This window comes from Phascolarctos cinereus, unplaced genomic scaffold, assembly GCF_003287225.1.
Source record: "Phascolarctos cinereus isolate Bilbo 61053 unplaced genomic scaffold, phaCin_HiC Scaffold_2;HRSCAF=192, whole genome shotgun sequence".
NCBI classification, from domain to species: Eukaryota; Metazoa; Chordata; class Mammalia; order Diprotodontia; family Phascolarctidae; genus Phascolarctos; species Phascolarctos cinereus.
The window spans coordinates 254,643,903-254,656,397 of record NW_027555625.1 but is presented as its reverse complement, the minus strand read 5'-3'; the positions used below and the strand labels follow the sequence as shown (position 1 = coordinate 254,656,397).

The following is a 12,495-nucleotide window of genomic DNA, read 5'->3' as shown; positions in this document are numbered from 1 at the left end:
TTGGTTCTTCTCACTGTGTCACATTGTCTTTTAATAAGAGTTTAAAGCTCTGTTGATAAGAATTTCAAAATTCTAGGCAAATTCATTCTTACCAGTTTTTATTAGGTATACTCTGTCCAGGCTGGGAGATTGTTATTCCTGGATTTTAAGCTATGGTCCAGAAATCCAAATTCTAGCTGTTCACCTTTCTATGTCAGCTGAAACCCAGGGAAGATATTGGGGATTAACCCATTGTAGTGTGACTGCCAAATAGTATAGTATGTAAGTTCCAAAAGGATTCAATGAAACTGTTGGTAAAAGATCAGATTTTGAAAGGAAGCCAGTGATGTTTGGGGCTCTCACCTACCCTGTGAGGTCCCGGTTGTTACATTTCCTTTGGTTCAGCTGTCAGTAACAGAATTCTGGGTCAGATGGCCCATGGGCAGGAACTGGAAATCTGTGCTAATTCTTAATTATCCGTTGCTGATAGAAGAAAAAAGAGGTCCAGGTGAGTTTTAAAAAAAAAAGACAATGGGTAGTCCAAAATTTATAATTGGTTTAGAACCTAGCTAGAGATGCAGAGAGAAACCCATATGGACACTTATCCCAGAAAATCTGTGCTAATTCTTAATTATCCGTTGCTGATAGAAGAAAAAAGAGGTCCAGGTGAGTTTAAAAAAAAAAAGACAATGGGTAGTCCAAAATTTATAATTGGTTTAGGAACCTAGCTAGAGATGCAGAGAGAAACCCATATGGACACTTATCCCAGAACCACTGCACTGTGCTTTTGGACTTTCTCATGTCTCACTCTGTAGGTGGTAGACTGAGGCCAGCCTGAACAGTGGTATAGAGTGGGCTCCAGGTTAGAAAGGATTATTGCCAGAGCCAGCCTAGCCTTGATGAAGAGTTCTGGAGATTTATTTTTAAAAAACTTGATTATAAATATTGATGCCTAAGCTCCCTTTAAAAAAATTAATCTTTCCAATTAATAAAGCATTTATTTTCTCTCCTTTCCACATCCGCTCCAATTGGACAGTTCAAAAAGAAGAAAAAACTCATCATAACAAATATGCATAATTCATGAATAACTGAGTCCCACATTGGCCATGTACAATAATGAATGTTTCATTCTACATTTTAAATCCATCATCTCTCTGGCAGGAGGTGGGTAACATGCTGCATCTTTGATCCTCTGGCATCATGTTTTATCATCGTACTGAGCAGAGTTCTAAAGTCTTTCAGAGTTTTTTTTTTCTTTATAATGTTATGTATAAATCATTCTCTTAGTTCTCCCTTCACTTTGCATCAGTACATAGACATCTTCCCAGTTTCCTCTGAAACTATCCATTTCACCATTTCTTATGAAGCAATAATAGTCTGTTACATTTATGTATTGTAATTTATTTAGCTATTTCCCAGTAGGTGGGCCCCTTAAGTTCCATTTTTTGTTACTATAAAAAGATCTATAAATATTTTTGTGTATATGGGTCCTTTTCCTCTTTCTTTGATCTCTCTGGGGTATATGCCTATTAGGAGTATCACTGGGTTTAAAGACCATTCACAGTTTCATGATTGTGTTTTTTTTTTAATTAGTGAGGCAGTTGGGGTTAAGTGACTTGCCCAGAGTCACACAGCTAGTGAGTGTTATGTGTCTGAGGCAGGATTTGACCTCAGGTACTCCTGACTGCAGGGCCGGTGCTTCATCCACTGTGCCACCTAGCTGCCCCCAAAGTTTCATGATTTTTAGGTCATCGTTCCAAATTGCTTTCTTGAATGGCTGGACCAATTCATAGTTCCACCAACAGTGTACAAGTATGTCTGTTTTCCGACGGCTTCCACCAACAATTGTTATTTTCCTCTTTTGTCAATTTTATTAACCTGTGGGTTGAGGTGGAACCCGAAGTTGATTTAATTCGCCTTTTTCTAATGATTAATGAATTGAAGCAGTGTTTCATATAGTTGTTGATAGCTTAGATTTCTTCCTTTGAAAACTGCCTCTTCATATTTTTTGATCATTTATGTATTGAGGAATGGCATTTATTCTTATAACTTTAAATTAGTTCTTTATATGTCTTTGATATAAGACCTTTATTTGATAAATTTACTGTAAAGATTTTTTTCCTGTTAACTGTTTACCTTCTAATTTTAAGTGCATTGGTTTTGTTTGTACAAAAAAATTTACTTTTCATATAATCAAAATGTCAGTTTTATCATCCAGTCTCACATCTCCGGTTGCCTATTGGACATCTAGAATTGGAAGTCCTGTAAACATCTTTAACTCAACATGTCCAAAACCAAACTCATTATCTTTCCCTACAAACACTCCCCTGGTATAAGCCCTCATCACCCCATACTTGGACTACTGTAATAGCCTTTCAGTTGGTGGCCCTGACTCAGGTTATTGCCTACTTCAATCCATCCTCCATCCAGCTATAAAAATGGTCTTCCTAAAGCACAGGTCTGAGTATGTCATCAAATCCCCCATTCAGTAAACTCCTGTGGTTCCCCATGACTTTCAAGATCAAATATAAAATCCTTTATTTGGCCTTCAAAGCCCTTCATAACCTTCATAATAACCAAGGTGAAATTGATAGTAAATAGCTGTTATGGAAGGAGTTGAAGGTTTGATGAATTCTCTAAAGCATACAAAGAACTGAAAAATATCTTAAGATGAAGAGGTTCATTTAGGTCTTTAGTAACATAATGGAAATTTAATTGAATTATTTGTTCCCTGCGTATGACATTCTGTCTTCCATATCTGTGCCCTTGCATAGGCTGGCTCCCATAACTAGAAGACTTTTTCCCTATACATAAGCTGCCTCTTTCCCAGTTTTTGGTGCTCTCACCCTCCTAAAATTACTTTATATATACTTGAGAGATACTTAATCTGTTCGTATGTCATCACCCACCACCCCCACCCTCAAAAGTAGAGACTCTTGAATTTTTTACTTTGTATTTTGTCTTTGCTTTTTGCACAATAGGTGCTTGATGTTTGTTGAAGTGAATGATAGCGGGCAAGTCAACATCATTTGTACTCAGAGTACAAGGTGTATAGTGATGTGACTTATGCTGCAGAATTGCTGGCTATAGCAATTGAAAGACACATTACAGTTTTTCGCATGCAGCTGCATACCTGGATGAGCAACAGGAGGGTGGTGGTTGTTATTGTGGTCATCTGGACCACATCCAGTCCAACCTGTAACTGAAAAGGTACACCCATTCTCTGCAATATTTCTGATACACTCATCCAGTTTTTTCTTGAAGGGGAACTTAGTACTGCCCAAGACAATCCATTCCACTTCTGGACAGTTCTAATTCCTAGAAAGCTTTTCATTCCATTGAGCACAAATTTACCTGTCTTCAACTTCCACCCACTGCTCCTAGTTCTGCCCTATGGGGCCAAGCAGAGCAAAGCTACTCCTTCTCCAGTACAGTTCTTCAGCTGTCAGATCCCTGCTAAGTCTTCTCTTTTCCAGGCCACATGCTGTATTTGTATGGCATAGTTTCCAGTGCCCTCAGTATCCAAGTCACCTACTTCTGGATATGATATGTTCCAGCTTATTAGTGTCCTTCCTAAAACATGGCCATATAAACATGGCTCTTGTTATCTTTCATGCTTATGTCAATATTTTTACAGATACATGATCTCATTAGTGTTGGTACATCCTCTGTCAGTACAGATCATAATACATCATTCCTACTCACCTTGTATGATTCTTGTCTATGTCTTTCCACAGATCCTCCATAGAGTTCGTACTCCAAGTCCTGGAGATCTTCCTCCATTGTTGTTGGGGTTTTTTTCAATAGTTTATTGATAGCAATGCAGCACTCAGACTATCCATTTGGTAACCTTCATTCATTCTTCATTACCAGCCTAACTCTTTTTCCAGTTATGCATGTTTTGTTGCTGTTTTTTATCCCTCTTATTGTGCACTAATCATTGTTGGTAATATCTTGCAGCCTACTTATATGCTCACCATATGTCTTTCTATTGACATTTGCATCACCTGCAGGTTTGATCATAATATTCTGTTATTGACAACCATGTAACAAATCTAGGAGAATATTGACATTATAGGTTTGATTTTGTGACAGCAAACAGCCCCTGGTCATTGAAAGCGCTGCATATGAAATAAACATCATTTATTTGATAAACCTTGTTTAGTCATAGACTGGTAGAAAACAGACTGCCAGCCTCCTGAGACCATGGTAAGGAAGCAAGAGTAAAATCACAAATAAAATGCTTCTATTTCTTTATGGCATGTAAAGGCCATTTAGAGCAGCAGCAATATCTGGCATTAGGACTAGCTTTGGAAGTCATCTAGTCTAGGATTGAAGCTGTGATGGGCTTCTGTTTCAGGGGAATGACCAAGAGACCTAGTGAGCTGGTGATTCAGTACAAAAGAATGTCGCTCTGAACAGAGAGAGAAAGAGAACGCGCAGAATAGCTTGCTGCCTCCTGGGTGCCAAGGCAGAGGTGGGACAGGAAGGGCAAAGGATATCCTGAAGAATGTGAGGGAGTTTCCATGTATTGTATTCCATGTGGGAACCCGGGACCCTGGGAGGAGGGAGCCTGGAAAGGCTCAAGGCTGTTTGGAGGATGGAAAAGACAGCCAAGGGAGGGGTCAACCCAAGGGATCTTCTCCAAGGTGGTTTAGGTGCCACACTTGAATGAGACAAGAAGACAGCTGTTATTGAAGTGCCACAACAGCACTTAGCTGGGCATTTAACATGTGACCATTGCAGAAAGAGACCTGTTTTGCAGCCTGAGAAAACATATATCTAGACAGCCATACTCCTTATTAAAGAGCTGAAAATCCAACCTTCCTGGTTTAAAAAAAAAAATCAGCACCTGGTCAGTGGGCTTCTGATATCTCAGTCATAAAAGAGTACTGAGCATAGCAGAGCTGGGAGGGACCTTGGAGATGATCTTGTTCTGTCCTCACATTTTACAGATGAAGAAACAAAAGCCCACAAAGGTATGTGACTTCTCCAAGGTCATCATCAGGGAGTTAGTGTCAGCACCATGACCTGGGTTTCTGTACTTACACTCCAGGGATATCTTCAGGACAGCTCAGTGGCACAGGGCAGGAAGTCAGAAAGAGCTGACTTCCTTAGCTGTGTGACCCTGGACGAGTCACTTAACCATTGTCTGCCTCAGTTCCCTCAACTATAAAGTGAGAATAATAATAGCACCAACCTCCCAGGGTTGTTGTGAGAATCAAATGAGATATTTGTAAAGTACTTAGCATATTATGTGGCACATGAATAAATGCTTATTCTCTTCCCTACATCACACTGACTTCCTAGAAACATGATCGTAGTATTCAAAAAATTTCAGTTGTTCCCCGTTGTCTATAGCATAAAATATATACTTCTTAGCCTGACATTTAAGACCTGTACAATCTGGGTCCCACTAACCTTTCTAGCCTTATTTTACACTATTCCCCTTCATGAAATCTGTATTCTAGCTAAACTAAACTATTAGCTGTTGGCTAAACTCTTTATATGCTTGTCTCATGCCCCCATGAATTTTCACAAGCCTTTCCCCTTTCCAAGAATGCATTTCTTTCTCATCTCTGCCTCTTTAAGACCCAACTCAGGTGTTGTCTACTCCATGAAGTCTTCCATAAACCCCCGGCCCCCAGTGTGATTGTTTTGTCCCTTAATGTCAAATGTCTGTGGTTTTGGGGTCGTGAGAACTTTCCATCAATGCTGATTGCAACCTATCTGTAACTTAGTAGATTAGTTCTTAGGTAGTTGCTTGAGGCTCAGAAGTTAAGTGACTTGCCTGTGGTCACACAGCTATTATGTGTCAGAGTAAGACTTGACAACTTCATGTTCAGCACTCTGCTCATTTTACTATACTGCCTCTCAATTTTCTTTATACTGTAGTTATCTTTGTGTGTATTATGCCACTCTGCCCCCCCCCACCCCCACCATGGGAGACTATAAGCTTCTTGAGGGCAGGAACCATTTCATTTTTGTCTTTGTATCCCATGCGCAGTCTAGTGTCTTGCACATGATAGATGCTTGATAAATGTTTTGAATTGAGCTAAATTGGATAGAGAAATGAACATAGGGCAAGAAGGATGTAAATCTTTTGGGGCTAAGACAGAAAACTTTCTCATCTATCAAGGTTAACTTCATCAATTGCTTCTGCTCTACCCATTCTTGCATATCACAAAGTTTTGCAACATTTGGGCATGATGTTTGGTCCATTACAGACCCTTCATATAGCTTAACTTGTCTTTTGCCCTCTGCCCTCTATTCTCATCTCTGTGTACTTTTGTATGGCTTTTTTTTTTCTTCTAAAGAAAAATCCTTGGGCCACCAACAGATTTGTTTCCTGATCTGAACCGGAGTGTCTATCTTAAAGACAACTTCTCACCTTTCCATCACGGTAGGAATCTAAAGAATGCAAGTTGATGACCCTGGCCACATTCCAAACATTCAAACTCTGTTTGCACTTGTGAGAAGGCAGGGTAGGAAGCCTGATCACAGGATCCTCCAAGATTAACGTCTTCTTCACTGGCAGGATTGGCCTGGCACTAGACTACTGTACCTTGATGGGGAATCTGCATAACTCAGAATGTTTTCAGAAAAATATCTCCTGTTTTCATGTCTCTTCTTTCACTGATCTGAAATCATACCATCCATCATTGTGATGAGGATTTGTACCCAGCAATTAGGGAAGGGATGCTGGGATGTGGCTTTACTGAAATATAGCCTGTGGAGGAGCACGTAGCTGTTCTTGGTTGACTAAGGTCAATGCCACCAAAGTCCAAGGCTGGCAGTGTCTGTATTACATTCACTGCAACTTTATAGGGCCAATACTTTGTGGAACATTTTTGCACTTCATATCCTTTCCCAAATATTACTCCTTGAGAAATGCCCCAAGCAGTTATATCGTAAACCCCCTCAGAAAACTGCTGTCAACCAAACTGTCCAACTCTAAGCCACATTGCTATCCTGAAGTCAACATAAAAAACATACACACAACTTGGAAGCATTTTAGACAGAACTGAAGAAAACCAACCAAAGCTATGAATAGCTGAGAGGTAATTTTAAGTAAGAAAGAACTGAGCCCCATAATGTAGTGAGGGTAAAAGTTTCTGCAATAAAGAGGATAATGTAAATGGACAGAAAAGGGTGATAACTGGTGCCAAAGAGCCCTCTTAAGCATAAAAATGACAAGATTATGAAGAAGGGATTCAGAAGTCAGGAGTAGGAAAGATTTAAAATGTTGGAAAACTGGACTGATGAGGACAAGTTTTAAAAAGTTGGATTACCTCATAAGAAGAGAAGCCTGAGAGATAATTCAGTACCAATCTAATTACTTGTGTATCTGTTCCATTCTCGGTTACCCCCTCTACCAGGAAGAACAGTTTTGGTCACCATCCTTCAGGACAAGAGTGGACCTGAAATCAAGTTTAGGAAAGGGCAGCCACAATGATCCTGTCTTCTCCTGTCACTTCTCTCCTCAAGACCCTATAATTGTCCATTTTATCAACTTCTTCAGTAGGCTGTAAAGCCTTCCCCAAATTACCTTTCCCCCTCTTCTCCCTCCCCTCCTCTCCCCACATTCTTCTACCTTTAGTTCTCTTCATTCCCCCTTTAGATCCTCTTCATCCTTTCTGCCACCCTTGTGCTTTTTGGGTATTCCATCCCACCCAGGATCATCAGAAAATCATTTTGGAGCTAGAAGAAACCTGGAGGGTCATCTAGTCCAGACCCTTCATTTTATAGAAGAGAAAGAGAAGGCACAGAAAAGCTGTGTCCTATTCAAGGTCACACATATAATAAGTAGAGGAACTCTGATTCTAACCCAGTCCTCTGGAATAAAATTAAGGCTCTTTATACCACAGCAACTCATTGCAAAATACTTTTGAACTTGTTTACAACTCCATGCTTTCCCTCTCCCATCTGTGTGGAATATCATATGCTCCATCCTGAACTTAGAATGCTCTTTCTCTTCTTTTTTTCTCTCCTTAGAAACCTGCTTAAAGTATACTTCTTCTTCACATCCTTCCTTGATTAGCCCCACTCAATTCTGGTCACTTTGCTCCTCAATTTCCCTTGGTAGTACTACCATGGTAGTTTGCCCTTGTTTCAGTTGGGCAGGTTTTCAGCTTTTTCCATATGTGTCTATTCCACTGTAAGGTACATAGGAGCCAGAATCACATTCTATATTTCCCTACAATGCCTCTTAAAATTGTAGAGCATGAGAAATACTCTTGGAAGATCCTACATAGATCACCTCATCCAGCCCTCTCATTTCACATATGAGGGAACCAAGACCCAGAAAAGTGGCAGAATTTACCTAATGTCACACTATATTTTGTACAGAGGAGATACTTGTGTTTTGAGTAACTGACTGAAAAACAGCTGATCGATTCTGCTTTTTACAGCTCCATGCAGGCAGGTCCCTCCTTCTGCAACTTATGTGGTCTCATTACTTCTTCGTATGGTATCATGCATTCATATTTTTACCCTGAGCTGTGAAGAAGGATAAGGAGAAGAAGAAAGATAGCTGAAGAGAGAGAGAAAGAGAGAGAGAAAGATGGCGGGAAGAATGGGAATGAGTAGGCTGAGGGAAAGCCACAGGATCTCATGGCCAGTGAAGATCAAGGCAGTGAGAAAGTCAAAGAAAGGAAGACAAAGGAGATCTTGTTTTATGACCCATGTGAGAGGAGACTAACAAGGGTTTCAGTTCCCTGATACTATCAGGAAAGTCAAAAAGAAGCACATAAAGGATATCAATGGAAACTAACCTATGTATAGCAGTACCAACCCCACATACTATCTAATCCCAGTTTCTGCCTCAGTTCCTTCTCAGTCGGTGTGGCTTTCTTTAGTGAAAGTACATGAATGCCTTTCACAAAACATTTGCTGTGTTTATGGATCATGGCAGTGACTTGTCCAGGGCTCCACAGAACTTTGCAGAAATAGCTAAGATGGGTGGTCATCAATGGGGCTCTTCTTGCTGTGGGCCTTGCTAGGTTGTAATCATACTGTGTATTGTCCTTGTGTACTTCCAATGGGAGCCTGGCCACTCTGAGCCTCCATTCCACATTGTGAGGCAGTCTGACATTATGGTGCTTAACGGTACACCTTTGACCTCCTGTTTTGTACCTTGCCTCTTTTGCCAGCTGCAGATTGGAAAGGTCTGCTTTCAGTGTTGTCTTATATATCAATAAAGATAATTTCATATGGGTTTCTTCTTTATGACCTTCCATCATACCCTTTAAAAAAATTACCAGGCGTATTAAACTTCAGCTTATTTTATGCAAGACTGTCTTCTAATCCTCTCCTGTTTCAGAACATGGTAGGGGAGAATGTGTGGCTGCAGGAACAGTTGATCCAGCTGCTGATCAGTTACTGTGATGCCGCCACAGCTGCCCAGTGGGCTCTGTCCTACCACCTTCCCAGTGAATCTCTGCCTGCCAAAGTGGCCGAGAAGATGCATGAACTCCAGCACCAGGAGAGGTGAGACTCGTAGTGCGCTTTGCCTCTGTGTCTTGGGGCAAGTATGAGGCTGTCCTGAGAGTAAGCATTAGGCCTTGAGTCCCCAGAAGCTCACAGCTTCACTCCTACCTCTGTCAAGTTCAGTCTTTTTAGATCACTGAGGCACCTATTTCCAGAATAAGCTTTGGCTTCTTTGGAAAAATGTAATATCTTACTTTACTTGATGGAGGATTCTCCCAGGGTATCAGGAATTTATCTAGGCTCCCTTAGCTGACTGGGTGCCGCTGTTGCTATCTCTGTGCACCAAAAAAACTGTGGCTTGAAAAAAGTGAAGGCAGATTTTAAATGGAATAGCTTAGGCTGGTCCTTAAGATTAGCAATGACCTTGTTCTTGCAACTAAGGAGATTTAATATGTTCTGCCTTTCCATTTGATTCCCATTTTCCTTTTTCTTCTCAGTAGCCTGTGTTTTGGGTGATTAAAACTAGAGAAAAAAGAAACTAAAATGTCTAACTGTTTAGCAACATGGTGTCTAGGCAATGGGAGAGTTTTATGGAATGCAGCCTACAGAGGAGGGAAGCCAGGAGAATGTTTTGGAAATATTCAAGTGGCTGTGGGTCTGGGTGTAGGAACCAGGAGAGCTCATTCAGGTGAGAAAAGTTATATTAGCAAGTAGAAGAGCTGTACATGTAGGTGTTAGGTGGGGTGAGACAGGAAACTGAAGAGGAGTGGATCCGAGTCGGCCCATGAACTTGGTAGGGAAACAGGGTAAAGACAGGCAGTCAGGAGGAGAAGAAGGAACTTGGATGGACTGACCAGCAATAGCCCTATGCATCAAGAGTAATGGTATAAAAAATGATGAAGATGGTTTTAGAAAAACCTAGAAAGACTTATGTGAACTGATACAGAATGAAGTGAGCAGAACCAGGAGAACATTGTACCAGTAACAATATTGTAATGATGATCGACTATGAAAGATTTAGCTGCAATGATTAATACAGTGATCTAAGACAATTCCAAAGGACATATAATGAAAAATACTATCTACTTCCAGAGAGAGAGCTGATGAACTCTAAAGTGCAGATTGAAGTATATTTTTTACTTTCTTAATTTTTCTTGCTTTTTTTCTTGTTAACATGGTAAATATAGCAATACAGTTTTAATGATTTCACATATATAATTAATATATTGCTTGCCTTCTCAGTGAGTCGGGGAGGGATTGGAAAGAGGGAACTCAAAAGTTTTTTTAAGTGAATGTTAAAAATAAATGATAAATTTATTTTTAAATGGTAATTGGGAAATATTTGACAAAATAAATTAAAACATAATTCAACCAAAACAAGAGTGGTGAAACTGGTTTTTCAATATGCATGAGAAAATTCACATGCTTAATGTCATAATTTTAAATATTGCAAAATTAGAAGGGCTTACTCAAATGCTGCCTCCAAAATACTAACAACTGGTCATCTAACTTCTACTTTTTTTTTTTTAGGTAATTGAGGTTAAGTGACTTGCTCAGGGTCACACAGGTAGTAAGTGTCAAGTGTTTGGTCTGAGGTCACATTTGAATTCAGGTCCTCCTGACTTCAGGACCCACGCTCTATCCACTGCGCCACCTAGCTGCCCCCCCAACTTCTACTTTTGAATAAGCACTGAGCTATAGCTCTAAATTTGAAAGTGATCTCTAGCCATGCTGAAACCTGAAGATTGCTGCTAACCAGACCTGATGGCCAGATACTCTTGAAGGATATACTAAATTCAAGGGCTCCCCTATTAAAGAGAAGGCCTTATACCAGACTTGGCCAATGGAGCCTAGGCTTCTTTAATGAATAGAGATTGGATTCATAGGCATGTAGAAATTTGGGGGCTCTTCAAGCTCCCAGTACTCACGGTTTAAAAACAAGAAACCTGTCAGTTCAAAGGATCCTCACTGGTTAAATGCAGCATTTCCGAGTAGAGTCACATCTAAAATGCAATAGCGTGGCCCTCGAGATCACTGTGCTACTAGCTCTGATCTCTTCCTTAGGGTCAGGGGCATCCTACTTGATGAGGCCTCCCTTCAGTGTTTAGGGACTAAGAATTACCTCCTTGACTTCTAACAGTAATGATAACTCACATTTCCATTGTGCTTTAGAGTTTACCAGGTTTTGGTTTTTGTTTTTTGCACAACAGCCCTGAGAGATAAGAATTAGGTAGTGCAAGCATTATTATCCCCATTTTACAGAGAGTATAAGTGACTTGCCCAAAATCTCACAGCTTGGAAGAGGAGCAGCTGAGACTTCAATCTAGGTCATCCAACTCCACAAGTCCAGTGCTCCTCCCATGACAGCTGTCAGTTAAGGGGTCGTTCCTCACGCAGTCAGAAGCTGAGTAGACCCCAGGGAGCAGGAGATGTGAAATTTTACATCTAAATGAAACATTTTACCCTAATGTTAATTTAGGCAACCCATATGCCATCTTATGGTGTTCTCTCTAGACTCTGTGTTCTAAAGATTGGGAATATATTTGAAAAGGCACAGCTGGTGGGGGCAGCTGGGTGGCACAGTGGATAGAGCACCAGCCCTGGATTCAGGAGGACCTGAGTTCAAATCCGACATCAGACAGGACACTTACTAGCTGTGTGACCCTGGGCAAGTTACTTAACCCCATTACTTAACTCCCCCCCCCAAAAAAAAGAAAAGAGAAAGAAAAAGTACACAGCTGGTAAATCCTTTTTTTGAAGAACTAACATTCTGTTGCTTTACCAGCCACTCTAGCTCCCCCAGGCATATTTTGTGACTTGCCAATCTTCTGCTTTCCATGCAGGCCCCACTATCTCTGATCTGACTCTCCTGCTTGCTCTCACTCATCTCCCAGTCACCTCATCCTCATGTGACTGGGTCTGGATCTGTAACTCCTCACTAGCTTAGTTCTGTTCTCCATGGTCTTGTCTGCCATGAAGACTTTGTCAGCCTTCATATGACTAAATGTGGAATTATATGGATGGCCAACCCACTGGCTAGAGAAGCCATTGAACCATTACTGTCCCTTTTAACCTTAAATTGTGTTT

At 40.6% G+C, this 12,495-nt stretch overlaps 1 protein-coding gene across 7 annotated transcripts in view; it reads left to right on the top strand.

The window, feature by feature from the left end:
• Positions 1-12,495, top strand: part of EXD3 (exonuclease 3'-5' domain containing 3) — a 423,178-nt gene that overhangs the window by 221,734 nt on the left and 188,949 nt on the right. For all 7 annotated transcript variants that reach the window (XM_020981781.2, XM_020981774.2, XM_020981775.2 and 4 more), the window contains one exon: positions 9,302-9,468. In XM_020981781.2, the coding sequence (XP_020837440.1) occupies positions 9,302-9,468 (167 nt within the window). The remainder of the gene's footprint in view (positions 1-9,301; positions 9,469-12,495) is intronic.